This window comes from Pteronotus mesoamericanus, unplaced genomic scaffold (genome assembly GCF_021234165.1).
Source record: "Pteronotus mesoamericanus isolate MK-2021 breed Mesoamerican mustached bat unplaced genomic scaffold, CSHL_Meso_final contig_347, whole genome shotgun sequence".
Lineage (NCBI taxonomy): Eukaryota > Metazoa > Chordata > Mammalia > Chiroptera > Mormoopidae > Pteronotus > Pteronotus mesoamericanus.
In genome coordinates this window covers 981748-1008236 of record NW_026555137.1, presented here as the reverse complement: position 1 = coordinate 1008236, position 26489 = coordinate 981748, and the positions used below count along the sequence as shown (strand labels likewise).

The 26489-nt window shown below is 68.7% G+C and overlaps 2 protein-coding genes across 4 annotated transcripts in view; both read right to left on the bottom strand.

Moving 5' to 3' along the window:
• KIF21B (kinesin family member 21B) overlaps positions 1 to 13056 on the bottom strand; it is a 31972-nt gene extending 18916 nt beyond the window's left edge. For all 3 annotated transcript variants that reach the window (XM_054576431.1, XM_054576429.1, XM_054576430.1), the window contains exons 1-7: positions 12959 to 13056; positions 2962 to 3184; positions 2521 to 2703; positions 888 to 1037; positions 659 to 793; positions 402 to 569; positions 201 to 316 (exon numbers count right to left, since the gene is read on the bottom strand). In XM_054576431.1, the coding sequence (XP_054432406.1) occupies positions 201 to 316; positions 402 to 569; positions 659 to 793; positions 888 to 1037; positions 2521 to 2703; positions 2962 to 3184; positions 12959 to 12999 (1016 nt within the window). In that variant the 5' untranslated portion in view covers positions 13000 to 13056. The remainder of the gene's footprint in view (positions 1 to 200; positions 317 to 401; positions 570 to 658; positions 794 to 887; positions 1038 to 2520; positions 2704 to 2961; positions 3185 to 12958) is intronic.
• Positions 13057 to 21948: 8892 nt separating this feature from the next.
• The window catches only part of CACNA1S (calcium voltage-gated channel subunit alpha1 S), a 37233-nt gene continuing 32692 nt past the window's right edge, over positions 21949 to 26489 (bottom strand). Inside the window, exons 39-44 of the mRNA XM_054576540.1 lie at positions 25430 to 25558; positions 24687 to 24934; positions 23434 to 23498; positions 22750 to 22832; positions 22507 to 22629; positions 21949 to 22391 (exon numbers count right to left, since the gene is read on the bottom strand). Of these exons, the coding sequence (XP_054432515.1) occupies positions 22140 to 22391; positions 22507 to 22629; positions 22750 to 22832; positions 23434 to 23498; positions 24687 to 24934; positions 25430 to 25558 (900 nt within the window). The 3' untranslated portion in view covers positions 21949 to 22139. The remainder of the gene's footprint in view (positions 22392 to 22506; positions 22630 to 22749; positions 22833 to 23433; positions 23499 to 24686; positions 24935 to 25429; positions 25559 to 26489) is intronic.

Sequence of the window (26489 nt, the reverse complement as noted above, 5' to 3'; positions counted from 1 at the left end):
GACCGTTCCCCACGGTGTGCAGGTGAGGACGCCGAGTCCCACCATATTGGCCAAAGGCCTCGAGGCATCTCAAGGCGCCTGCGCCCCACGCAGCCCAGAGTGGGGAGGTCTCCTTGCCCCTGCGGCCTTCACACTCAAACCCTCACACCCTGCTCCCGGGGACGCTCTGCCCCCGTCCCTCCGGGGGTGCCGGCGGGTACCTGTTGCCCCCGAGCGAGTCCTGGAGGAGCCGGGTGAGCTTGGAGTCCCTGTAGGGCACGTGGACCACCTTCTTGCTCTGGTCCCCCAAGGCACTGATCACGTTGCCCAAAGCCAGCTGCGAGGACAGAGCCCGGCGCTGGAGAGGCGCTGGGAGGGCCGGCACCGCCCCGCCGCCGCCGCCCCTCCAGCCCCGCGCCTACCAGGCCGCAGTTGATGGAGATGCCCTCCTTGGCCCGCTCGCCGGTGGCCCCCGTCCGCTTCAGCCGCTCAGAGCCGGCCAGGTCCACGAAGTGAAACTTGGCTGTGAGCGTCTCATACTCCCTCCTGGGAGCGGCGCCCTCCGGGAGCCCGGTCACCACCTCCGCCACCTGCAGCAGAAGGCGGCCGCTGGCTCAGGGCTCCCGTGCCCCCGCTGCTCCCGGCGCCGCCCCCCGTCCCGGGCCCCGGGGCTCCTTACCGGCTCGGGCTGGGCGCAGACGCGCATCTGGCAGACGTGGATGGTGAAGATGGCGTGCGAACGGGAGCTCTGCACGTTCATCTGGGTGCTGGCTGTGGTGCGGGACAGGGCGCCCTGCCGCAGGCACTGGATCAGCTGCAGGGAGGCGGGCGTGAGGGCGGGCGGCCGGCCCGGGCGCCGCCCCTGCCTGCCCCAGCCGCCCTTCCTCCAACGCCTCACGCCCACCCACCTCCTCCTGGGAGTTGATGAGGCGGGAGGTGACGCCTGTGGTGTAGATGCCACCGTTCGCGTCCTCGTGGATCTTGATGTTGGACCTGCGGTGGCGGGCGTCGGGGTCCCGGGTGCCATCGAACAGGTCCAGGATCTCCTCGTTGTAGAGCTGTGGGGGGAGGGGACAGTGGCTAGGCTTGGGGGGCCCCGGGACCTTGTCCTGTCTGGAAACCCGCTCCGCTCTTCAGACGTGGCCGCTGAGGCTCAGGGCGGTGCACTGGCCAGCACCGGTCCCCTCTGGCTCCTGGCTCCGGCGGCACCGCCTTTCCCCTGGACGGGGTTGGGGGGGCGGGGGCGGCTGGGCCCTGGGTAGGACCGCGCTGAGGCTACCGACCCCCCGCAGTTACGGCAGAGCGCTGGGGACCCAAAGGGAACAGGCGGACTCGGGGCCTGCATGTAGATGAGGAGATGCCCGTGATTTGGGCAAGTCCTATGATGTGACCACCGGGGCGAGGTGGGGTGGGGGGACGTGGTCCCAGATCTGGGAGGGGAAGCAGAGCCAGCTGGGGAGCGTGGCGGCAGCCCCTGGTCTGGACGGACCCTGGGGGTCCAGGCGATGACCACCTCGCAGCAGGAGGCACATGTCTGTGCGCCCGACGCTCAGGACACAAAGAGGCCCAGCCTCAGGCTGAGGGCCCGGCCGGGCGCCGTCCGCCCGTTGCAGAGGGCCTCGGCCTCGGACGTACCAGCGTCCGGAACCGCTGGCAGGGGAACGTCGCCTGTGGAAGGGCGCTGGGCTGGGGCGGGAAGAGGGACCGGGCCGCTGGGACAGCAGCCAGCAGAGGCCTGCGGGGCAGGGGCAGGCTGCCGAGCTCGGACGTCTGAGGCTTTGGTGGCCTTATGGAGACAGGGACACCCACAGGAAGGGGAAGAGGAAACAGAAGGGGGCTGGTGCAGAGGTGGGTGCGCAGTGTCTGTCTGTTGGGACGGACGTGGCATTGTTTAACCCCTGGTGGTTCACCCTTGGACGTGGGTTTTCTATGAAATGGCCTGCCCGTTGGGCATCTCCATGGCAGGACGGGGACGGAGAAAGGGGGAAAACGAAGAGATGAGTTTATATAGATTCACAGCAGCAGGAAAGACAGACAGGCACACACAGAGGCGGTCACTGTATCCTAACGTCCGGAAGGACAAGAAAACAAACAACAAAGCAAAACCCTACAGGGTCCCCCAAGGGAATGGCAGCCGCCCTGCGTGCTCACGAGACCGAGGAGGCCGTTGTCCGGAGACAGCGGTGGGGCGGGGGGCGGGGCTGGGCACGGTGACGAGAGCACCCCCCCACCCCCGGAGAGCAACCCGGACACAGCAGGGCACAGGGCCGCGGGGCGGGCCTGCAGGCCAGGGGGTCTCTGGGCTGGGGTATCGGATGCTGAGAAGCGGAGCTGCCTGGCTCAGAAAGGGGGCGGCCCCTCTGCGGGGCCACCCAGCGGCCTTCCAGGTCTCCCTCGGATGCTTCCAGCAGTGGAGAAACTCATCACCTACAGACGCCTCCACGGCTCCCCAGCCTCATCCCCTGCCCCGGAGGACAGCCAGCTGCCACGGTCTCCCGGTCCCCAGGTGTCCCTCCCGCCCACCCCGCGAGGCCACCGTACCTCCAGGAACTGAGCGCTGACTTTGAACTCCGGCTCAGCCACGCCCTGCTCCTGTGCCCGCTGCTTGCGCTCGGCGATGCCCCCGAACAGGTGCGCAATGGCCCGCGGGATGATGCCCTGCTCCTCCTCGGCCGTCACCGTGTCGAAGCCGGTACCCATGGTGTACGTCTTCCCCGCCCCCGTCTGCGCGCGAGGATGGAGGGACGGGCTAGCCAGCGCTCCCCTCTCGATTCCCTCGCTGTGACCTCCCAGCCCAGGCCCCGCCCCGGGATGGTCTCAAAGCCCCACCCCGGGGCCGGCACGGTGGCCGGCAGCCCCCGCTGCGCCGTCCTCAGAGGACAGACACACACACACCCGCGGCGCACCTCAGTGGCTCTCAGGCGGGGCTCTCGCCCGTCGGGGGACAGCAGGGCAGGCGCGGCCGCGGGGGCGGAGGCTCACCTGCCCATAGGCCAGCACGGTGGCATTGTAGCCCTCGAAGCAGCCCTCGACAAGTCTGCGCACGCAGGTCGCATAGACATGCTCCTGCCAGGTGTCCAGGTCAAAGACGAAGTCGTAGGTGAAGGCCTTGTCCTTCCCCAGAAGCACCTGGGGCTCGCCCGGGGTGACGGAGGTGCAGATGTGACAGCCCTCAATTTTCTCCTTTGACAGCTGCGGCCGGATCCTGCCAGGACGGGGGAGGGAAAGCCCTGGTCAGCCCTCCACCCTGGCCCCGGCCGACACCCCTGAGCTGGAGCAGGAGGCAGGGTGCTCGGAGCGCCCCCCGGAGGGCAGAGGCAGCTTTGTGAGAACGCAACAGCGGAGATACCAGTCACAGCAACACCGCCCACCGGCGGCTGCGGACCCCACGGAGCGCTCTGCCGGATCTGCCTCCAAAGGGTTTCACGTGAACGAACGCGCGTGTCTCTGTGAGGCACGTGCCGTCTGCCTGACGTTGCAGGGGAGAACACTGGGGTGGCGATAGTTTGAGTGACCGGTCCAGGGCCGAATAACGGCGTGTCACAGGGCCAGCACAGGTTGGTCTGACGTCACCGCCAGGGACAGGTCGGGGGCCGGAGCAACAGGCCCGGCCACTCCCAGGGGCTCAGCTCTCGGCTCAGAAGCCCCGCCCCCTGCCCGAGCCTGGCGCAGCCTTCCTGGGACCCGGCTCTGGTTCCTCTCCGGGAGCCCGGGGCCAGCCAGCCCGGCAGAGCCCTGCGGGACCAGGTGCAGGCCGCGCTCTCTGAGGAGGGCAGGGACCCCTAGAAGGGACACCAGGCCGCCTGCAGGAGGGGCCCACACCGCAGACCCCGGCGGTGGGGGGGAGGGCTCCCCTGGAGAAAGGGAGAAAGCGGCATCAGGACTGAAGGGGGCGCCGGCCGTGGACAAGACTGTCTCCATCCAGCCTGGCTTCCCCTGTCTTCCAAGCAGCCATTGCCATGACGATGTCGCCATGGCAACCAGAGGTGAGTCAGTGAGCATGTGCGGGGATCGCAGAAAGCACCTCTCAAATGCCTACAGTAAAGGGGGATGGGTTGGCGCTGACGCCCCTGGGCCCACAGGAGCCAGCCCCTCCTGTCAGCGGTGCTCACAAGGCGCCGCTTGTCCGGCCCCGGCTCCCTAAGCCACGCTTACCCCGAGAAGAACAGAGCGAGACCCGCCGGGGGCCCGGGGCGCCCGGCCACAGAGGCAGGGCCTCCCGCTATCCCGCCCCTGCCCCGGGCTGCCCAGCCTCTGCCCCGGCCCCACGTGGGGCTGCGGCCATGCCGAGCTCAGCCGCGCCTGCCCCCTGGCACATGCTGGGAGGACAGGGGAGGGGGCAGCCCTGGGGGGGTCGGGGTGGCAGGCCCTCCAGGCCCGCTCTCCCCCAGAAGGTGGCTGGGCGTTCTGAAGAAGCCCCTCCCCTCGGTGAGAATGGGTCCTCTCGGGTCAGGGCCCCCAGCACCCCGCCCGGCGGTTCCGGGCCGGCTGAAGCTAGAACCCAGCTTCCCAGGGTCCCCCTGCAGTGGCTTCTGCTCACAGACCAGACACCGGACCAGCCAGGCAGACGCCAAGGCCAGCAAATGCTCCCTCGTGCACGGTGCACAGCGGCAGCCCGCTGACGGGGCACGAGCCCCGCCGCCCCCGTTTGACCCAGAGCAAGTGCGGGGACTCAGGCAGCCACACAGGAGGGGCAGGGGGTTGGCCCCGCGTGTTCGGGCCTCTTCGGGGCCCCTGACCCGCCGTGCAAGGGGAGCGGGTGCCGTGGGGGTGGACGCCCGAGTGCAAGGGGACAGAGCCCACGGCCACCTGAGCGGGGCCGTGGCGCCAGGCACAGGCCCCCAGCAGGACCCGGAGCTCTGGCCCTCCCGCCGGCCCTGCCCGCGCCTCCGGGACCCCAGACCTACCACTTCGCGCCCGGCAGCCGGCGCTCCGGGTGCGCGGGGGCTGGCCAGGCAGCCTCTGGCGCCCCTGCGGCTTCGCCGGGCAGCGCCAGCTCCCAGGACACCCGCCCCACCACGCGGGCTGCTCTCGATGGGATTTCTGGATCCCATTCAAAGACCATTTAATTACCCCGGGCAGACGGCAACGCTGGCGATTGGAGGGAATCAAATCAAGGTCCCTGGGGATTCCCTGGGGAACAAGGGAGGGCGGCGGCAGGTCCTCACCATCGCCCCCAGGCCATGGGGATGCCGGGATGTCGGGGTCCGGAGGGGAGGGGCCCGCAGGCTCCCCCCCGGGGCCCCGCCACGTCTGCGGGGAGCTCTGCGGTCGGAGAGAACCAGCCTGCCACACACGGGCCCTCCCAAGCACCAGGGCGCTTCGCAGGATGCAGACGGGTGAGCGATGTCACCCAGAGGAAAGGGCCCTGTCTGGGGGGCTGGGGGCGGGGACCCCGGCCTGGGGGTGGGGCGCTAATTCCCAAAGCAGCTGACCTGGAACACGGGAGAGCGCGCCAGCCCAGGAAGGGGACCCGGAGGGGTAGCTGGGGCAGAGGCACAGGGCAAGTCCGGTTCGCCAGGGTTTCCTGCCTCGTGGGGGACGCGGCGCCTGCCCCCGACAAGCGCCCCCAGGGCTGCCCCGAGCTGGGGGCCCCAGAGCCGCAACCTGTCTGCAGGTTGTTCCAGGACAGATGGAGGACGCCGAGGACCAGACCCAGGGCCGGGGGGCGAGGGGGCTGAGGCGCTGTCTGGCCCCAAGCGCACCGTCTAAGGGGCCTGGGAACTGCGTAATCAATGTACTCTCTGACTTCACGTGACATCCGAAAAGCTCACATTGGCCAACTGTGGCCCGTGGGCCTGCCCCCTGCGTATGTCAACCAAGTTTTGTGGACCCCATGCCCGGCCTCGTTTTGGTCCGGGACCGCCCGGATCTCGCTCTCTGCCCGTCCGCGAGCCCCGCCCCACCTCGCCGATGCCGCATCGCTTCTCGGGGTCCTGCAGGGAGGCAGCCTCAGAGCCCTGCTCAGAAAGGCCCGAGGCTCCCAGAACAGAGCCTGGTCTATTTGCCACTTGGCACCGGCAGCCTGAACACGGTGGGAGCCGGGCAGGGGCGCAGAGGAAGGGCCAGAGCTTTTCAGCGGCAGGATCTGGCACCAGCGCGGGCACTGGCTTCCTCTGCTCCCGGCGGAGCGGGAGCTGGGCGCTGTGGTTAGTCATTCTCCGGTCTGTCCCCCGCCGCCCCAGAAACGAGCGCTGCAGGGACGAGACTCAGGGCCCACCCCCACCCCCGCCCCCGCTCGGAGCTGTGGGAAGAGCTGAGCTCAGCTGTTCTCCAAGCCTCCGGGAGCCAGGAGGCCAGGGCGGCGGGCGGCGAGGGGAGGGCGAGGGGACAGGGGGGAGACAGCCGGGGCGCAGGAGGCAGCCAAGGAGAAAAAGGCCATGGAGAAAAACGCCGTCTGCAAAGGGCGCCCAGAGCCCCACGCCCAGCCCCGCGCTAGGAGGCCAGGACCGGCCAGCTCTCCCTTAGTGATGACACAAAGACAGCCAGTCCCGGTCCCCCGGGCTCCGCCCAGTGACCTTGGCCTCAGGGGGCGGGTCGCTCAGCCTCTCTGGTGAAATTAGTCCCACCCAGCCACCTGGCCAGGGCTGCTCCCTTGTCCTCTAACCGACCTGCCCCCACAATCTTGACCCTGGGCTCCCGAGGGTGCGGCCCAGAAGTCTCACGTTCGTCACCTGGAGGCTGTGACAGTACGACAATGAGCCAGGACAGAGGTGGTGTGTGGTCGTGATCCCTGACCCTTCCTTCGCTGGCGCCTGAAGCCCCGAACACCTCAGCTCCTTCCGCACGACCGGTGACGGCCGCGCCGCTCAGGAGCAAGGCCGCCTCTTTGCCAGACGCTGTGCCGGCTGCTTGGCACACAGTAGGTCATGACACAGGTCATTTAGGTGTAAGGGGGTGTTTTGGCCCCTAAATGACAAACGAGGCCTCAGACAGACATTAAATAACTCGGTTCCAGGCCGCACAGTTGAGGAATGACCAGGTCTTCCAGGCAGACGCGTTTCCTCAACCCCAGCCCTGAGATCCGCTCCGGGAGGAGAGTTTGGGAGGGGCCGCTGCGCGCCGCGGTTCACCTGCGAGACACGTGCGCCTGGGGACTTCTGGGCTGGGAGGCCCCCTCCCCAAGGCAATGAAAAGAACTCGAGACCTGGGCTGGAATCGCCCCTCAGCTGCCCTGATAACCAAGTCCCTTTGAAAACACCCCAGGGGAGAGAACCTGTCCGTTCTTTTCTCCTGTGGGACCCCCGATGCCTTTCTGAATCCTGAAAGGGAGCCCCAAAGTCTAGGGACCGCCCAGGAGGAGGGCCATCGCCCTGTCTCGGGGTGAGCCGCCCTGAGGACCGAGAGCGGACAGAGCAAGCCCACGCCCAGCCCGCTGGCAGCCTGCAGCTGAGCTGTGGAAGGCCCCCTGTGAAGGGGTGTGTGCAAGCGTGTGCGCACGTGGCAGGGACACGGAGCCGCCCCATGACCTTCCGTCTGCCTGACACACTGAGTCATGAGCTGCGCTGCGATGGAGGCGCCAGATCAAAGTGGGGGCTGGGCCACAGCAGGGGGTCCGGATAAGCCAGCAGGAAGGACGTCCTGCCAGCGCTCGCTGGTCCGGGAAGGGGTACGTGGCCGCCCGCCGGCTCCTTCCTCAGAATCGCAGCCACCGGTGTCCCTGACAGTTTGAGGACCTGCACCGAGCTCGCTTACACAAGTGAACCCCAGGAACGCGACTGGACGCCCCGCCTCACTGAGGCTCGGACAGGCCCGAAGCCGCACAACTAGCGATGGTGGGGATGAGACACCGGCCTGTCTGTGTGCAAACCCACGGCGGCAGGGAGGGACCCCGCACCCGGCGGGCAGGGCGGCGGCCGACAAGTGACCGCTGGCGAGTGTCCGGACCGGCCTGCCAGCGGCTGCCGCCGCGCCAGGAGGGGCACGGACCGGGGCGAGGAGGCGCGCCCTGGCCGGCGGGGCGGGCGGCTTCCGCTGAGGCCGGGGGAGCATCCTCCTTGGGCTGCTTGCCCTGCGTGGCCGCCCGCCAGCCCTGGGGGTGGCGGGAGCAGGACCCCGCTCTCCCAGGGGAGTCTGGCTCGCGGACTCCGGGGCTTGAAGCGCACTTGGCCCAGAAAAGTCATTTCCCACAGAGGCCAGCCCCCCTGAAAGGGGGCGGGGGGGTGAGGTCTCCTCAGGGGGCCCCGGCCCTCTGGCTGCCGGGGAGCAGTGTGGGGGAGCCACAGGGTCCCGTGGGAGCCAGAAAGTCCTTCTCTTGGCCTCCCAGACCCTCCCTGCCCACCCTGCGGGGGCTGCCTGCAGAGAAAGGACCGGCTGGCTCTAAACCCCACACAAGAAGGCTTTGTGCCGGGGGGTCAAAGGGCACGGGTTAGCAAGGTCCTGCCCGGCCTGGTGGAAGGGGTCTGTCAACCCCCTTTGCCCAAGCTCTGCTCTCGAACGCGTTCCGAGAGCACTGAGCGAGGGTGCAGGAAGCCCCGGGCGCTGCGCGGGGTCCCTTTCCCCTTCAGTTCACCCCAAGTCATGCCCAGGGACGGGCTGTCCGCCGGGGAGGGCACTCGGGGACAGCCTGGTCCGTGGCCCCCGGGATCCCAGCTGTCTCGCAGGGCGCCCCCAGAAAGGCTGAAGCAAGCGAGCAGAGGACGCGGACCAGTCAAGGGGACTGATGGACCGGCAGCCGGGGCCTGGGCAGACCCCTGCCTGCCTGCCACACGGGCAGCCCCGCTGACTCCTCCGTGGCTGGGCCTGCGCACAGGCGAGCCCAGCTCAGGGACCCCTCTCAGCTCTGCTCCAGCCTCCGGTCACCACGGCCCCACCCCCTCCCGGCATCTGGCAGGGGTTTCCCATGACCTCCCGGGAGACAGGGCTGCGATGGCATCTGTCTCTGGCGGGGACAGCTCATGGGGACCGGGCCCTGGGGACCTTCCTGCTGAGGAATGTAGAGCAACAGGCTCCTGGCCTGAGGGGTGGCCGGCATGGGGCAGGGGGGCGCAGGGGGCCTCTCCCCCACCCCCTAGTCCTGGCCCCGGCCCCCAGTCCCCGGTCCCCAATCTTGGGGAAGGGGGTAGAGTCGCCTGGGGAAAGGAAAAGCTCCCTTGATACAGGGAATGGGTGGGGGGAGGGGTTTAGGAGCTGGGGCCACGGTGCGGACAGGTGGCCCCGTGCCCTGCCGCTCCATAAGGAGAGCCTGGGCCACTGGGCCTCACCGCCTGTCCGCAGGGCACCGGCGGCCGCCTGAGCACCGCCCCACGTGCGCACTCCGGCGGCTGTGCGTGGCCAAGCATTTGGAGAGACCGAGGCACGAGGCCCGCAGCAGAAAGCAGCAGGAGGAGGGTGCATCTGGGAGGGACTGTGCCCCGGACTGAACATCGGCTCCCCCTTCGCAACAGGAATGACCTCGGGCACCTCCCGGGGCTCCGCTGGGGTGACGTGGGCACCACGCCCGGCGCAGAGGAAGGTTCTAGAAATAACGGGGCTTAGCCGCCTGAGGTGCCGAGTCCCTTCCCTCTCGGCGGCTTCCTGCGATCAATCCATTCTCGGCTGGGGCGGGGGGAGCCCAGCGTTTCGGGGAGCGGTCAGTACGGCGGACACCATGGCCACACCTCCCAGGCACACCTCGCTTTCCTCCTACTGACTGCCGAGGGGTCCCCTGGGCACCCTCGTTCTGCGGGGGGTGAGGCCGAGGCCCAGAAGGACGAATGGGACCGTGGCCCGCCCCGCCCTTTGCCCCCAGAGCTGTTAAGAGTGTGGGTGCCGCTGGCCCTGGCCCCGCCCCACGGCCCCGAGGGTTTGAGAAGCTGAGCTCCAATCAGGCGGGGGAGGGGACGCGGCTTCCGGGGCCTGTGGTAACTCCAGGCCACTTCCCGTGATGACACCGTCCCCAGCAGGGGGCCCTGACTGGCCTGGGGCTCCCCGCCCCCGCCCGTGCAAATGGGTTCTTGTCCCCTTCGGCCTCTGTGCCCCAAGTCACCGATTCTCTTGATGCAAAATGCAGACGGACCCTGAAGTTTTCCCAGCAGCGGGCGCGGGGGAAATACGGCAGCGAGAAGGCCCAAGCCGGGGAGGGCCACTGTGTTCTCACGTGTCCCTCGGGTCCCCGGCTGGTGCCACCCTCGCCCCCTCTCCAGCCCCTGCTCCGCCCCGTGGTGCCCAAGGGAGGCCGTGGGGCCGGCCGAGGCGCCCCTACCCCCGCGGGCAGACCTGGAAGGAAGCGTGAGGAAAAGGGTGCAGATAAGGGTTGGGCCACACTGCGCGCCGCCCTTGGGGCGGGGGCTTGGAGCAGCGTGGGGGGGGCTCGGAAGGGTCTTAAACAAACACGTCACAAGATTGGCTTCCTTCCCCAATTTGAATTTTGCCAGCTTGCATTTCCTCATAGCGTTCCCCCCCACGCCCCCCGCAACTCGTTGCCCCCTGCGATGCTTTGGGGGCGCAGGGGACGGCTCAGGCTCCCCTCTCTTCTGCACCCCCGGGGAGGCCAGCTCTAGGGCCTCGTCCTGCACGGGGGTTAGTGGGCAGGCAGCTGCAAGGCCGGCCTGGCGATCTCTTGGTGCAAAGAGTTCAGGGGCAGCGGGACCAGGCTCCCGTGAGGCTTGGGGTGGGGTGCCTGGGGTGGGCTCCCATGAGGACCTTCCCCCCTTTCCCACAGCCCAGGACCCGGGAGTTCCCCCTCTGGCCCCGCCCCAGCCCAGGCCTGCCCTGCGGTGACCTGCTGACAGCCCGGTTTGGTCCTGCCCCAAGGAGACTCCGGGCCAGGAGCCTGGGCCCACACTTCTCCCCTCGCCTGGGCGCTCCCCCCGCGCCCCACCACACACACACACACTCCCACCAGGCGGACCAGGCCTGTCCCCCGTCTCCCTCCCGGCCTCCCAGCCCCGAGGGCTGGGCTCGGGGCCCACAGCAAATCGTGGGGGCTCAGACAGCACCCCAGTCAGATGCAGGGAGGGCTCCCGCAAAGTGGGAGAGACGGCTGCACCCGGCGCTGGGGGCCCTCGGCGATCCCAGACCCGGGTTCTTCCCACTCCACTCCAGCCCAGCACCCAGCCTGTAGTGGGGAACAGGCTCCTGGGGGGGGCGCGGCTAGAAGGGGACCCAAAGGCACGAGGGACCTCTGCCCCCCAGCCAGCCCCACCCTCGGCTCTCTGGTTAGGCATTTGTCTCAGCTCGCGCTCGGTCCAGGCATTGACCGCCTGCCACGGCCGGCTGCCCGTGGCGGTCTGGCGGGCGCCGAGCTGGGCACTCCGGCTGGGGTGCGAGGGGGGCGTGCCCCCACCTGCCCGGAGTCCTGAGGCCTGGCTCTTCGGAGGCTCAAACCACTGCTCCCCAGATCAGCAGCTCAGGCCAGGAGTGGGGTACCCAGTGCCCCATGTGAGGAGGAGGCAGGGGTGAGGCCTGCCGCCCTGGAGCGCGGGGCGCAGTGGGCAGGCCCCGTCCCCTTTCTGTGGACAGCGTCCCAGGGACCTCTGGTGGGGGGTGGGGAGGAACCCCGGCTAGCCCTCACTCCTCCGCACTAAGTGCCCCTGTGCAGGGGCTTTCCTGCCCCTGGCCGTGCCCCGGCCTAGCCCGGGGACGCTGCTGCGGGGAGGGGGGCTTTGTTCGGCTCTCTCCTGCAAGATGGAGTCTAAGAGACAGCGCCCACGGCGGGGCACCCGGCGCCCCACCCTCCCCCGCCCTGGTGCCCGCTGGGTGGGGGCCTCTCCTCTGCCTCCTTCTCCCCTCTCTGCCGCTGCCAACACCGCATGTACACTTCTCACCCCCCCCCCCACCTCTCGCTTCCTGCTGCAAAGTCGGCCCTGCAGCAGCCTGGCCCCACCCGCCGGCCGGCCCACCCGGCACCTGCGGGCTCCCCTTTGTCTGCCAGGGCCAGCAAAGCTGTGCTCGAGGGGTGCCTGGGGGCAGCCTGGTGTGTGGTTGGGGCGCCTCAGTCTCCCTCCCCGGGCTCCAGAGCCTGGGGAGCAGTCCCCGCCCACCCCGGGCTGCAGAGGGCGGTACAGGAGCAGGGACGCTTTTCCACAGTCAGTTCTGACCCTGTCCAGGTGACCTTGCTGGGCTCCGGGAATGTGGGTCGCTGACCACCTGTCTCATCAGATTCCCACCTTGGACCCGGACCCCACCCAGCCCACAGGAGTGGGCAGGGGCGCACGTTCCTCCCCAGCGCCCCTGCCTCGCTCGGCCGGCATCCCCAGCCCGCCCCCCCCCGCCCCCCCGCCACGGGCCAGCCCCAGAGACAGACCCGAAGCGCAGTCTGCCAGGGGGTGTGGTGCGAAGGGTCCCCACCCAACAAAGGGCACCGGTGGCTCAGCTCGCCTTCTCGGTGTCCCCTGACCTGCACCTGTGTGCCCCACCCCGGGGAGGCCCCAGCCACGTCCTCGCCCCACCTCAAAGGGCAGGGCATCGCTTCAAACCCCAGAGCCATGCAGCCCTCCCCGATCCACCTTATCTGAGTGCCCGAGCATGGTGCACGGGGCACACCCTCCGGCCTCTCGCGGTGGAGCCCCAGGGACCTCCCTTTCTCTGTCCTCAGGCCCCCTCTCCACCGGGGACAGAGCCCGCAGGGTCTTCTGCCTCCCCACGGAGCAGGGACCATCCTAGCCCTGCGCTGATCTTTGTCTGCAGGCTCCCGGGCGGGGGTGTTGCCTGCCAGGCGGGACCCAGGGGCAGAACCAGCGCGCCAGGGCAGAAGAGGGGACATTTCCCCCCAGCATCCCGGTATGAGACAGCAGCCCCGTGGGGAGGCGAAGAGGAAACACACAGACGCTCAGCCGGGCCCAGGGCTGGGTGTGAAATACCGGATTTCCTTGTTTATTCGATTTTCTGATTATTAAGGGCTCCCAAGAGGGGCCCGAAATTACCACCCAAACAAAGCCACCTTCCAACAGCCCGCGGGCCAAGGCGGCCCCTCCTCCGGGAGTGCGGGCTCCGGACCCGGTGGCCCCGTGCCCACGCGACACAAAAGCCCGCGCCCCTTGCGCCCGCCGTCCCCTACCTGACGGCCACCTTGACGCAGCAGTCCCCTTGGCCGGCCATGGCCCTCGGGCGCCGGGGTCTGGAACGTGGATCGGGGCGAGGATCCGGGGACCACTGCCCCAGGCGGCGGCAGCGGCCAGAGCGGGCTCCGCAGGGGACACGGCGCGGTACCGCCGCACACACCTCCCGCCCGCGCGCACCGCCCACCTCGCTGCCACCCGCGCGCACAGTCGGGCGGACAAAGGGGGCGGGGGCCGGGCCGGCCCAGGCCCCGCCCCACACTCCGGGCCCCGGCCCCGCCCCCAGCCAGGATGGCCAATCGAAGGCCTGAGCCGTCAGCAGGGGCGGGGCTGGAGCCTTTAAAAGGACTTCTTGGCGCGCGGCCGCCCGCGTGCTGGGGGCTGGCAGAAGTAGCGGGCTCGGGCCGCAGGGGAGCGTCGGCCCGGAGGGGACCCTGGTTTCATAAATGGGGAGGCGGGGACCCAGAGAGGGGACTACCCAAGGTCACAGCGAGTTAGTGGCCAAGCGTGGGTAAGAGCCCAGATCTCCCGGCCGGGAGCTCCACTTCCCAGCACGCCTGGCCACTACCCGGCCCCCCCCACCCCCGGGATGTGAAAGCCCCCGGAAAGTCCCCTGTTGTTCCGGGGACTCCGGCCCTTCTTCACTGAAGGAGGCTCTGGCCAGTGTTTAAGGCGCCCTCCACTTCGACCCTGCGGCATCGAAAAGCTCGTCTTTCAGTTCATGGCTGGCCAGGCGCCCTGCCCCTCGGCCAGGCCTTTGCGACCCATGGGGCCCCCGCTGGGCCGGGCTCTCCCTCCGCTTGTTGGGGTCTGGGGGGCGGGCCGAGGACTCGTGCGGGAGGGGCCCGAGCTGCCCTGGGCACAAGAGGGAACAAAGGGGGCAGTCAAGGGCGGCCGCACCTGGGTAGGGGCTGGGAGACGAGGTGGGTGGGGGAGGGGCAGAGCGCAGCTGCCCTTCTGCAGGCACAAAGGACAAGGGCAGCCCCGGGGACTTTAAACCCAGGACAGCGCCGGAGGAGGAGACAAGAGCTGCGAGCAGTCAGCATCCCCTCCCGCTGCGCCCGGGCATCTTCTCTCTGCCTCCCGGTACCCAACATTGGGGCCATTCACACGCCGGCCACTTCAGCCGGCTCCCTTCCCTGGAACGGGACCAGCCGTGGTCCCAGCTGCAGCTCCAGATGTGCAGGGAGCGCTGGGGCGGAGGGGAGGAGGGGCGCCTGGCTCCGGCCTCCGGCAGCGCCTTAGGATGGGGCCGCCAGGCCAGCGATCTCTGCACGGGCGGGCGCCTGAGGGTGCCCCTGCTCCCCCCTCCTGCCCCCCCTCCTGCCCCCGGCCATGCCGCAGACCCCTGCCCCCGCCAGTAGCCCAGACTCCCCCATAAACCAAAAACGAAGACAATTTCCAGGGCGAGTCACCGCCCTGCCTCCCTGAAGGAAAGCAAGAGCGCCCCCAGCAGGGTGGAGGGGAGGCCGGAGGCCAGAGGCCGGGCAGGACCTGCTCCCGGTGTTGTCCCTGGAACCTACGGGAAGCTCTGGAGCTAGGAGGCCCCGCCTCCCAGGCCAGGGGTCGGGGGTCGGGGGGAGCAGCAGAAGGTTGAGTCAGATCCGGGGCACCCTGTCCCCTCCGTCAGCCAAAATGAGGGGTGAGGCGGAGGCCAGTGTAGGGACCGGCCGCACGAACAAGGCGCGTTCTCGCTCCACTCTCACGACCCTGTGAGGGAGGCTTCATGGCTGTTGTTCGGTTTTGCAGAAGGGAAGCCGGGTCGCGCCCCCCACAGAAGCAGCAGACCCAGGGCCTCGACCCTGGGCCGGTTCCAGACTCTGCAGGGGCACCTCGCAGCAGCGGCCCCGGGGTCCGCTCCAGGGGCAGCCCTGCGGGGGCCGCGTCTTGCGGAGGTGCCCCGGGCGGGCCGGCCGCCTTCCCCGGGACCTCTTTTGGCCCCAACGCCGGTCTCCTGCCTTCCGGAAGCCCCCTGCCTGCCGAGGGGTGGTGACCCTTCTGACTCGCAGCCTCGCTGCTGGGAAACGGCAGAGCCACCGCCCCGCCCGTCCTCCCGGGCCAAGGGGGTCAGAGCCGGGACCCAGGAGCTGGCAGCACAGCCTCTTGGAGGCCAGGGTCCCCGGTCGCCACGCCAGCCCCTCCGCAGGGACTCCTGGGCCTTGGGGAAGCCGCAGGGCGGCTGGAGGCCCGGACCCTGACTGCTGGGCACCGCAGCCAGAGGGGAGGCAGTAACTGGGCGAGGAGGTCAGACAGAGCCCCAGAGGCAGGAAAGAGGCTCAAGCGCAGCTCAGCAGCTGGAGGAGAGTCCCGTCAGCCCGGTCATGGGGACCCTGCGCCCAGCCCTGCGGCCTCTGTCCAGCGGCCGCCCCGCCACTGCCGCCTCTCCGGCTGGCTCCCTCCTGTCCTGCCCCCCCAGACCTGCAGTTTCTCCTGACCTGCCGCCTGTGCCCCCCAGCCTCCCCAGCCCTTTCCTCGGCCGGACAGAAACACACGCACTCACGTACGCACGGACTCCCACTCACAGGCACACTCTCACATTCCCACGCGTGCACACTCCCATGTACTACTGGCACACGGACATATTTGCATGCACACACGCTCACGCACTACCCTGTGTTTGGCCCTGAGTCCCTAACTGGGTGGGGTTTGCACCCCCCCATTCCCGCCCTGAGCGGAGGCCCTTCCCCCAGGGCTCGCCAGCCTGTCTTTCTGGAGCCGTGGGCGTCTGGGCAGCTGGGCAGCTGGGGGAGCCTGGCTGGGCGTGGGGGTCTCTCCGAGGCAGGAAGCTCCCACGCTACGGCAGTTAAAGGGCTCTGCAGTGACTTGGGGAGCCATCTGGCTCAGGTCCTCTGCCACAGCCCTACAGGGACAAATCAACACACAGGCCATACCCTTAGGCCCTGGAGGTGCCCCCGGGGGCGGCCCGACCTTGAGTTCTGTTCCCCTTCGTCTCTGTAGGGCTGGCGCGAGGCGTCAGTGTGGCTGAGGCTACCTGAGCTTGACCTCACATTCTGGGTGGGCAGGCCAGCGACTGGCCTCCAGTTCTGACCCCCAGCCGCGCCCCGACGGCTGGCTTCGTTCTGCGGGAGGCCTGCCGCAGCGGGCTGACCGCTCCCCTCAGCGCCCAGCTGGGGACGGGGCCCAGGTCTACCTGCCGGCAGGACCCGGAGAGGGGCTGCAGGGGCGCAGACTCAGATCTCAGCTCGAGCGCGGGCTCAGCCCGGCTTCCCCGTGGCAACGGAAAAAGGCTTAGCTGTAGAGGAAACCAGAATTTGTTATAAATAGCCAGGGAGACAGAGAACTGCAGTGGATTACAAACCCCCCAACTGGTCTTTAAAAAAGCAACTATTTTTGGTTTCGAATGTTGCTGAGGGTTTCGCTGCTCTCCACAGAACCTCCCCCATGGCTCTCCCTCCGCTCTCCCTCCGCTCTCCCCTGCAGTGGCTGTGCCACGGCCCAGGGCCAGGTGGAGAACCTGAGGCCCAGAGAGGGAGAGGGACTTGCCCAAGGTTGCACAGCAGTCTAGGGGCTGAGCGGGGACGGAGGCGGGGGCCCCAGGCTCCCGGAGCCGAGCAGCTCCCCAGAGGCACGGCAGGGCCCAAAGGTACACATCGAGGGCCGGGCTGTGGGCGCGTTCACGGCCCGGGTAAAGGTTAACTCAGTGCGTGAGAAGGAGAGACAGCCCGGAAGCCGGGCGGCGGCGGTGCGAGTCACAGACACCCGGGTGCGAATTCCACGCCGCCACTGCCCTGCGCGTGACGGGGGCAGGTCACGGGACCGCCCCACATGCTGGCCCCTGGCCCCTGCGAGAAGATAACCACGCTCGCGTCATCGCGGGGCGGTTGGGAGGTGGGCGTGAGGCCACCAGGCCAGGCACTCAGCCCGGAGCTCAGCGCAACACAGACGTGAGCCTCCTTCACGTTCCACGGACCTTCCGTCCCCTCCTCCGTGCTGCCCTGTCCTCTGGCGACAGCAGGGTGGCTTTGTCACAGCGCAGTCCCCTGGAGGGTGGAAAGCCTCAGAGACGAGTGTGGATGAGGCTGCCTGGCCCGAGGGGTCGTCGATCCAGGGAAGTGGGCGGAGGCCCATGCACAGGGAGCGGCCGGCGTCCGCTGGCCCCTCGGGGCGGGCCCGGGCGCCAGGGCGAGTGTCTGCGGAGGCAGGAAGGGGCCCGGCCTGCTGACCCGCGCTGGGCACACACGGAGGCCTGTCGCAGGGGCGTCTGAATTTCCTCGTGCACGACTCTGGCCCAAGGGTGTTACCCAGGTCCCCTCATTTAACCCTCGGCACAGTCCCTGAGATGCCGGCTGCCCTCGTCCCCTGTTTGCAGAGGAGGAAACGGGCTCAGAGGTCACTTGGCTGGCGGAGCGGTCATTAGTGCTGGACACCAAATATTTCCGCGCTCTGCCTTCTGGCTCTAGGCAGGCCGGTCTGTCCTCACTCTGACAACAGCGGTGGCCGTGGGCCTGGCTCTGACCAATGCGAAGAGGCCAGGGGCCCGCGTTCCTTCCAGGACTACCTGCCTGTCGAAGACACACAGAAGCCCCTTGGGTTCCGGCCTCCTGGGCTACCCGGACCCACGGGGCAGGCAGGGGGCAGGCAGCGCTCGACCTCCACCCCTGTCCACCGCCCCCCCCCCCCTGCGTCGACTACGATTCGCCATCTTGCCCGATGGCTGCGTCCCGGGCTTTGGCCAAGCCCACCTGGTTTGCTGTTAACCCCCTGCGGGCGCAGAGCCTTCTGGGAGGCTGTGTCGGGGTCCTCGGAGAAGGGATGAGGAAGGTGCCAGGGGACTTCCGGGGCTCGGAGGGACTCAGGACCCAGCTGTGTTAGCCCCCAACTCAGAGGCCGGCTCTCCCAGGGGACTCGGTGCCTCCTCCGAGACACCGGGCGCCCACAAAGCGTTGGGGTACGGGCTCAGAGACCCCAGACGAAGCCAACTCTGGGTTCGATGGCGCCTCCGAGGGGCACATGCGAACTAACAACGGCTCCCATTTCGTTGCCCTGGGCTTTGGGCCAAATGCCTCAGCCGTCCTGTCACCTGACGCTCACGGCGGTCTCGGGACAGAGGGGCAGCGGCCACCTCGGCGGCCGGGGAGCGGCTCGACAGCCCGCAGGCCGGTTTCCTGTTTCGCCCCGTGCCGGGTGACGGAGGAGGGCAGGGCGGGCAGAGGGGGTGCGGGGCCGCCCAGCGATGGCACCCGCTCCGGGGCCCACGAGGACGTGCCCTCGGGGTTCCCGGCAGCTCCGCGGCCGTGGCCGCACACCGGTGACGAGCCCCATGTCCACGCCCAGAGGAAGGGCTGAAGGGGCATGTCACAGCGTGGACTGCTCTTCAGCGATAGCCAGGACGAACCGCGGGGTAATTACGGGGAAGGAGAGAAGCCAGACCCCAAGAGCTCCAGCTGTGCGGTTCTGCTGACAGAAGAGTCTAGAAAGCACAAACCAACCCAGCAGCAGAAAGCCGCTCGGGGGTGGGGGTGGGGAGGAGGGCGCACCATCAGGCACCAAGACATCTTGATGGTGGGACGGTGCTAGGGGGTGGGTGTCTCCCAAAAATAATCAAATTGTGCATTTTGAACATGCGCCGCTTACTTCTTGTTAATTATAACTGGTTCTATCATTTTTAGACACGGGAGGGGAGAGAGAAAGAGAGGGAGAGAGACAGAGAGGGAGAGAAACATCCATGTGTGGTTGCCTCTCGTGCGCCCCCCACTGGGGACCCAGCCTGCAACCCAGGCCTGTGCCCTGACTGGGAATCGAACCAGTGACCCTTATGGTGTGCAGGCCGGCGCTCAATCCACTGAGCCACACCAGCCAGGGTGAATCTTGTTTTAAAAGGGTAACCTGCGTGAGCGTCTTTGCTCACCAGGGGCAGGGCAGCCGGTGATGCATCTGGGGTCCCTGGGGCAGTTAAGTGGAGCCCTGGCCACCGAAGGGCAGCTGAGCCCGCTGTCCTGGCCCATGGGGGCCTGTGAGCTTATGGAGGGTCCCTGTCTCCCAGAGGGGGGATGGTGGTGGGGAATTAGAGAGCTGAGAGATGGAGAGTGGACCCCAAAGGAGAGAGAGATGGCGCCCCAGGCCCGGGGACAGGGAGGGACGGAGGGAGGAGGCCTTCGCGGGGGTCCCCAGTAGCAAACCCCCAGCCCCGGGGGCCCCCTGGGAGGGCCCGCCACTGGCTAAAGTGACACACGTGCCCGCCCTGCCCTGGAGTGGACGATGATTCCCAGTCTGCGAGGATGTGCCCTTCCTTGATTTTAATGAGGTATTTGCCTCAGCTGGTCGCTGTTGGGCCCGAAAGGGAGCATTTAACCCTTGGAAAACAGGAGGTGGGGGAGGGTGTCAGAAACCAAAGGGGGCAGTGGTGGGGGGCGTGCCAGCTGTGATCGACGTCCTCTCCTGGAGCCCCGTGTCCCGGACGCTCGGGCCGGGACCGTGGACTGAGGGGCCGCCCTTCCTGGGGAGGGTTGGGGCGGGACTCGTGGGCAGGCAGAGAAGCATGGAGACCGCGTCTTCCTCTTGAACTTCCAGGTTAGAGGGCAGGAGCCAGAGGGAGGAGCCGGACTGGGAGGGGCAACGGGGTCCGTCCTTGCCCAGGTTAGAAAGAGCCGGCAGGAGAGCCAGCCTCTGTCCCCCGTCCCCGCCCCCGCCCGGGACAGACGGCCAGATGCGGGGTGCCCTGGAGAGAGGAGGGGCTCTTCCTGGAGACACAGCCAGCCCTGGGCCGTGGCCAGAACAGGGGTGGCTGGGCACTGCTCCCGCCCCCCGCAGACCACTCCTCAGGGTCAGAGGGGACATCTCAGCAATGACAGGTGCCGAAAGCCATCCCCCCCTCAACGTCAGTCTGCATGCTGCCCGAGAACAGCTCTGCACAGGAGGCCACCTCGGGGACCCCCGTCCGAACCCACTTGTGCGATCAGGGTGCGTATAAACTGCCAAAATGCAGCAGGCGGCCCTGCCCCCAGAGGGGCCGTGGTGGCGCTTGGGTGGCGCCGGGCAGCAGGGAACCCGCTCCTCATTGCAGAAGGTTAAATACACTAAATGTGTGTCTTGTAGACCAAAGGGACAGAATGCTGGAAACTTCAGTGGCTTGACCTAGGACGCACGGTGCGGGGGTTGGCTCGGGGCTGCCCCACATGCGCGGGTCTTCCCTGCGTCCCTCCCCCGCCTTCCTTTCTCCCTCCTTTTCTTCTGGCTGGGATACAAAGTTGACAGAGAAACTCGCTGCCCCGAGATCCCCACCTTATCCTTGGACAAAGCTGACCCTGAGCCCCTACTTATGATGCGCTGTACCAAATGCGGCGAGAAAAGCTACCGCACGCCACGCACCGCAAGAGCGCCCGCCGTGAGCAGCCGCTGGCTGTTACGTGGCTGCCGGGGGAGGCTCGCCGGAGGGGGCTGCCGGCTGCGACCTGGGGCAGAGCCGGCTGCGGGGGCAGGAGCGGGCCCCGGAAGGTGCGCTGTGCCAGGTTGTTGCGGGGGGCTTGGGCGGAGTGTGGCCAGGCGGGGGCCCAGCCAGTGTGGAAGGGTCTCGGGTCATGTTAGTGGGGCGCAAGGTGGGGACTGGGGGGCGGGGGATTGTCGCGTGACCCCAACCATAACACAGGAAGCCACAGGTCAAGCATCGTGTCCCGGCTCCTGTCGGACACCCAGCGTGGCTGCTTCTGGGCCGCGCTGAGCCTGTGCTCTGCACTGAGCGGGGTGAGCGGTGCACCTGCTGCGGAGGCGGAGGCGGCGGCGGCGCGGCCGCAGTCCGGGCTCTGGGTGAGTGAGCTGCGCAGCCTGACTGCAGGCGGCTGGGCTTGCCGCCGGGTGTTACAAAGGGGGCCCTCCCTTGGCCGCCTGTGCAGGGACCCTGGTGGCTGTGGCTCTTCCCGCCTCTGGGCCTCGGCTCCCCTTCGGTTCCTGTCACTGGGACAGCGGCCGCTCTCCCTCCCCTGGACCCTCCGGCGGCGTCTGTCCCCCCAGCGTGCCGCCCTGACACCCCGGCCTTGCCCGTCGCTGCTCGACGGCCAGAATTATTAATTCGTCCTGTGTATTCACGGCACATTTCTTTTCGGGTGTTCTGTTCCTTGGCTTTCTAACCCGGATGTCACATGCCATCTAGGGACAGTCGTGTGGTGCAGGAGAAAGAGGGGACAGAGTCAGAAAGCCGGGGACCCATCCTAGCCCTGCCGCGGCCCAGCTGGCACCTGGGGGTGGCGGGCACGGTCAGTAGCCCTGGAAGCTGTCAGCCCCGAGGCAGGGGGACATGTCCCTGGGATCGGATGCCAGAAGGGCGGGGGCCAAAGTCAGCTCCGGGTTGGCTGCGACTCTGCAGCGGCCCGAGGCGGGGGCTGGCCTCACATCCCGCTGTGGGGGGAGCTGCCGGGGCAGTGACAGCCAGAGCTCCCTGCCCTGCACTGGTCCCCGGGCAGCCAAGAGCCCTGGGGCTATGCTGGGAGGCTGTGGGGGGGGCGTAGTTACCATAGAAACAGCCGGAAGTGGAGGAGGGGGAGCGGCGGAGAGGGCCGGGCCGCCGGCCGGGCCGCGGGGCCTCACCGCCTCTCGCTGGCGGTGTGACCCTGCACGCACGTCCCCCCAGGGCGCTGCCCCAGCACCAGGCTGCGGGCGCAGGACACGGGCTCCACGTGGGCAGGCGCTTTGTCGAGAGGACGGCGGACGCGGGGCCCGGCCCGTGGCTGGGGCACAGGGGGTGCTCGGCGGTCGCGGCTGCCGTGACTCACCGGGACCCCGCGTGGACGGCGGCAGCCCAGGAGCCTGTCGACCTCTGACATGCGAGGCCGCAGCTGGGGCTTCGAGGCCGGTGCTGGGGGCACCCGGTGGCCCGTCAGACACGGTCACGGCTCAAAGGGGGGGCCGTGGTGACACCTGGACGCGGGGCTGCTGGGCTGACAGGCCCTCTGGCCGTCCCAGGCCCGGCCACCGGAAGGGCTCCTGGGGAAGGGGTGGGGGAGGGCACCCCCGAAGGAACAGGGGACACGCGGAAGCCAGGTGCCCCCGTCACAGGCCTGGAGGTTTTAATGTCCTACTGTGGGGGAGGGGCCTGTGCCACACACAGTGGCTCTCCCTGCACCTCCGCCTCCTGCCGGCCTCGACTGCCTGCCGCGCCGCCCGCCATACACTTGACGGAGACAGGGAGGCGCGCCCCTCTCCACCCCCGCTCCCCACCCTTCCGGCTCACGGCCTCGGGGGGATGAGGGTCTCCTGGGAGCCCTGAGGCTGGTCGAGGCTGCCCAGGGAGGACCTGAGGCTCGAGGGCTCCGGGGTGCCGGCCGTGCCCTCGGGGGCCTCCCGTCTTCGCAGTAGCTCTGCGGCCGCCACCTCCACCTCCTCCGGTTCCATGAGGCAGGCCTCTGCCAGGGCCTGGCGTGTCGCGGCAATGAAGCCGGTGTCCGCCGCCAAGGCGTCCAGGCCCCCTCGCAGCAGAGCCTGCGGGAGGGGAGGAGGCTGCCGGGTCTTCCGGGATCTGCCCCGGGGCCTGCCCTCTCTGCCACCCTCTCGACAGGCTGTCCCAGGGCCAGCCCTGCATGTGGCCCGGCCTCACCTCCTGGATCAGCCGGGCAGTGGCTGGAGCCTGGCTCCTGGAAGCGCTCTCCGGGGTGCTCCTGCTGCGCCGGGGCTCCTCCGACAGAGACCCCGGGGGCGTGGGGGGCTCCGCCCTGGAGTGCTGTTCCAAAGCACAAAGGCAAGGACCCTGAGAGGATGCTGGAGCCACTGGGACCCAGCGAAAGCCCGAATCCCCGGCTCTCCCGAGGGGACCTCAGCCAAGACCCGGGCCCTGCGGTACCTGGCAGGGGGCCTGGGCGCCGGGCGCGGCTCTCTGGGGCCGCTGTCCTCTCTGCCTCCCCTCCCGGGACTTGCTGTGCGGGCCTGTGGGCGAGACGGGGGGAGGGCGGGGTGGCTGACTCCTGCCGGCGCCCCGGGTCAGCAGAGCCCCCAGCCAGCGGGGCGTACCCTGAGACCCTCGGGCTAGGAAAGGCGCCCCGGAGGGTGGACACGCGGGGGGCGACCGTGCCAGGGAAGCAGGGCGCGCTCTCCCCTCCAGCCCCCCACTCTCTGCACCATCTCTGTCCTGCGGACGTGGGGGGGGCGGTCAGGCCAGAGTCTGCGCAGCGCTGGCCGAGCGGGTGTGCATGTGCCTGCGTGAGTGTGCGAGAGTGTGCGTGTGAGTGGGTGTGAGCTGTGGAGCAGGGCGAGCGGCCGCCTCCACGGGGTGCCCTTGGGGTCCCCGCGGTCGCACACGGCACTGCGGGGCCGCCGGCTGATGGGCCCGGGGCTGTCCTTGGGGGTGTGAGTTTCCTGGCCCGCGGGCCAGGGCCCCTCCTATGGTCCGCAACATGCCCCCGCCCGCCTCGCTTGGCCACCTGGACGGCACCCTGTCCTCTGCCGGCTCCCCCGCGGGGCCCGGCCGGCTGCCCACCTCCCAGCCACTGGGAGACGGCTCAGCTTCCGCATGCAGGGAGGCACTGACCCAGGGCTCCTCCCGCGGCGGCCGGCGGCTCTGTCTCTTCGAGGGAGTCCCTTTCATAGTGGACGCTGAAAGGGAAGCCAGGCTGCTGAACCAGTGAGCCGGAGGGGTTGTAGGGCCACCCGCCCTCTGCGGACACAAGTCCTTCTCCCGCAGGGCCCCACCCGCCCTCGGCAGCAGCCTCGGCGCTGGGCTGCGGTCCAGCGCCCCGCCGCCCCGGCTCTCCCAGGACGACCCGAACCCCCGCAGCCTCGCTCCTCCGCTCGTGCGCAGGCGTCTCCGTCCGAGAAGCCAGGCCCCGCCCCTCCCACGTCGGCCCGTCAGCCTCGAGGCCCCCAGTTCTAGCGCCGGCCATTGGCAGCTCTCAGGACTGCTAGTGACCGTGTCCCCCTGGAGCCCGCGGAGGGGCCCAGGCCCCGCGGTGCTGGCAGCTCCCGGGTGTCCCCCTGGGGCAGAGCTCAGCCCCAGGCCTCTCCAGCCCGAGGTGGTCCAGAACCGCCCCGCATTCTCAGGACACCCGCTCTTTCCGATTGTTTGGGCCCCGCCAGACCATGTGACGCGTCCCCCACTAGGACAACACCCTCTCGGGACAGGGCCCAGGTCGGAGGCTTCTGTGTCCCGACATCCCAGCACCTCCAGGGTGTGGGCTGAGTCCAGCCTCTGACTGAGGGCTTGCTGCTCCTGCCCGACCGGCCCACTCCCGGGGGTGCGGACTCGGCCCTCCGGCCGGAGACCCCAGGCCGCAGCCGCCTGCGTGGAGCAGAACCTCTGCGGGGAGCCACATGCCTGCGTTAAAGTGACTGTCCCTCGCCCTGCTGTTTCCTCGACATCGATGTGACCACAGGTTTTGGGTGGTGAGGGGGGCCACCCAGCCCCGTGGGACCTTCCTGAGCCCCAATCCAACGACTGGCCCTCAGTCGTTTCGGGCGTTTTGTGTATGTGCTGCTGACGGCCCCTCCCCTTCTCACCGAATCTGTCCTGCAGGCCTCAGCTGCTTGCCCAGCTCCAGGCGGTGCTGCAAAAGCAGCGCTCGGCCAACACCCCGCTCGCCGGCGCCCCCTGCTGGCCTCGGGAGCCCCCGCAGTCCAGGCCCGCCTCTGGTTCAGGAGCCGGAGGGACCCCAGAGCGCACCAAGGCAAGCAAGGGACACCCTCCACCCTGGGAGGTGACCCCTCCAAAAAAGTGGAACCCACTGGCCACGCCTTCGCAGCCCCACCCCAGGACCCCGCACCGGGGCTGGCCGTCGCCGCCACTACCTGGCAAACACCTGGAGGGGGCTGCGGTTGGCGGCGGCATTGGCGTTGGCGTTGGCGTTGTTGGTGTTGGCGCGAGCAAGCGGGTTGGTGCTGGGCCCCTGAGGGAAGTCCTCCAAGAAGACGGGCGACTCCAGCTCCTCCATCTCTATCTCGGAAAACTGGAGGGGCCTCTGGTTGGCCATGGCAGGGGCCAGGGAGTTGGTCCGGTCCAGGAAGTTGTCCACTTGGCCAAACAGGCCTCCGGTTCTCTGGGGGCAAGGGGGAGAGAGGAGGGGCTGAGAGCGGGGCGGGCGAGGCTGGGAGCGGGCCGGCTCGCCGCGGGACGTGGGACAGATATCTCCGGTCTTGCCCTTGGGCCACCGCGTCATCACGAAAAGCCCCGGAAGGTGTAACCAGGTGGTCGCTAAGGTCGTACCCGCCCCACAGCGTCCTAGGAACGCGGGGCAGGGCTGCAGCTCAGGACCGGCCGGCACCGGAGGGCTCGGGAGAGAGGAGGGTTGGCCCAGGCTGGGGCTGGGAGTGCAGCGTGAGGCTCGGCGGGTGGGGAGGGGGGCAGCAGGCATCGTTTCACAGCCCCGATTGAGGCGGTTGGGTCGTTGACGCTGAGCCTCCAGAGGGAGGGGTGTGGGGGGGGCGGGGGTCTTCGGCTTCTGCGACCCCCCGGTCTGGCTGGGCCCCCGGCCCTCCCCCGTGACACGCGGCTGCCCCCGGGCCTGGAGCCGCCGGAACCCTGCCTCACGCACCCGGAATATCCCTTCCTCCATGGCGGCCTCCACCATGGCTCTCTCCAGCTCCTCCTCGGCGGCCAGGTCCCCGGAGATGGTCCGGCGGATCTCGGGCGCGGCCTCCTCTTCGATGGTCCGCAGTCCGGCCTGCGGCAGAGAGGGGACCCAGTGGCAGGAGGGGCCGGACGGCGGCCTGGGGCTCACATCCCTCCTGTCCTCGCCTCCGGCCTTCAGCTCCGGGCCCTGGTCCCTCCCGTCCCTTCACTGTCCTGGGCTCTGTGAGGCCGCCTGTCCTGCCCGGCCTCTGGGATACTCCAAACCCTCATGGTCCCCAAGGAGCCTCCTCTCGACCGCGTGGGCAGCTTCACAGCCCCCAGGCCCGCAGGCAGAGACCTCTTTGCACTCAGCACGGTCTTCCAGACAAACGACCCCCTTGGATGGCACACGCCATTACTACAGCTCTGCGAGCCGAGCAGAGTTCCTATCGCCAGCAACGGGACACATCGAGCTGGCGTCCCCGACAGCTTGTGACGAGAGCCCAGCCTCACTCCTGTGACGTTCCTGTGCAAGAGGCGCGCCCTAAACCGATCGCCAGGGGACGGCCCCCAGACCCAAGCTGAGGGGCGCCCCGGCCCACACCCCTCGCGGTGCCAGGTCACGCCGAGGGAAGGCCAGCAGACGGCTCCGGCGGAAGAGGCTAGAGAGCCAGGGCGACCGAGTGTAACGCGTTGCTCTGGGCTGGATCCTTCTGCGAGGAAGGGCACTACCGGGCCACGTGCTGGGACTTGCACGGGACTGGCAACGTGCCGTTTCATTTCCTGATTTTGGTGGCTGCGGGGCGGCATGAGGGAGGTTATGTAAGAGATGCCCTCATTTGCAGAAAACAGACCTCGAGGTGCCCTGGGTTGAGAGAATGTCATGCTGGGAATCAGTCGCAAACGGTTCAGGGAGAAAAAAAAAAGGTCCTTGTGTTACACATGCAACTTTCTACATTGTGAGAGTGTTTCAAACTGAAAATCGCCCTGGAAATACGTTTTTGAGCCCACAACCCACGGGTGTGTATGTTTCTGAATTTAGA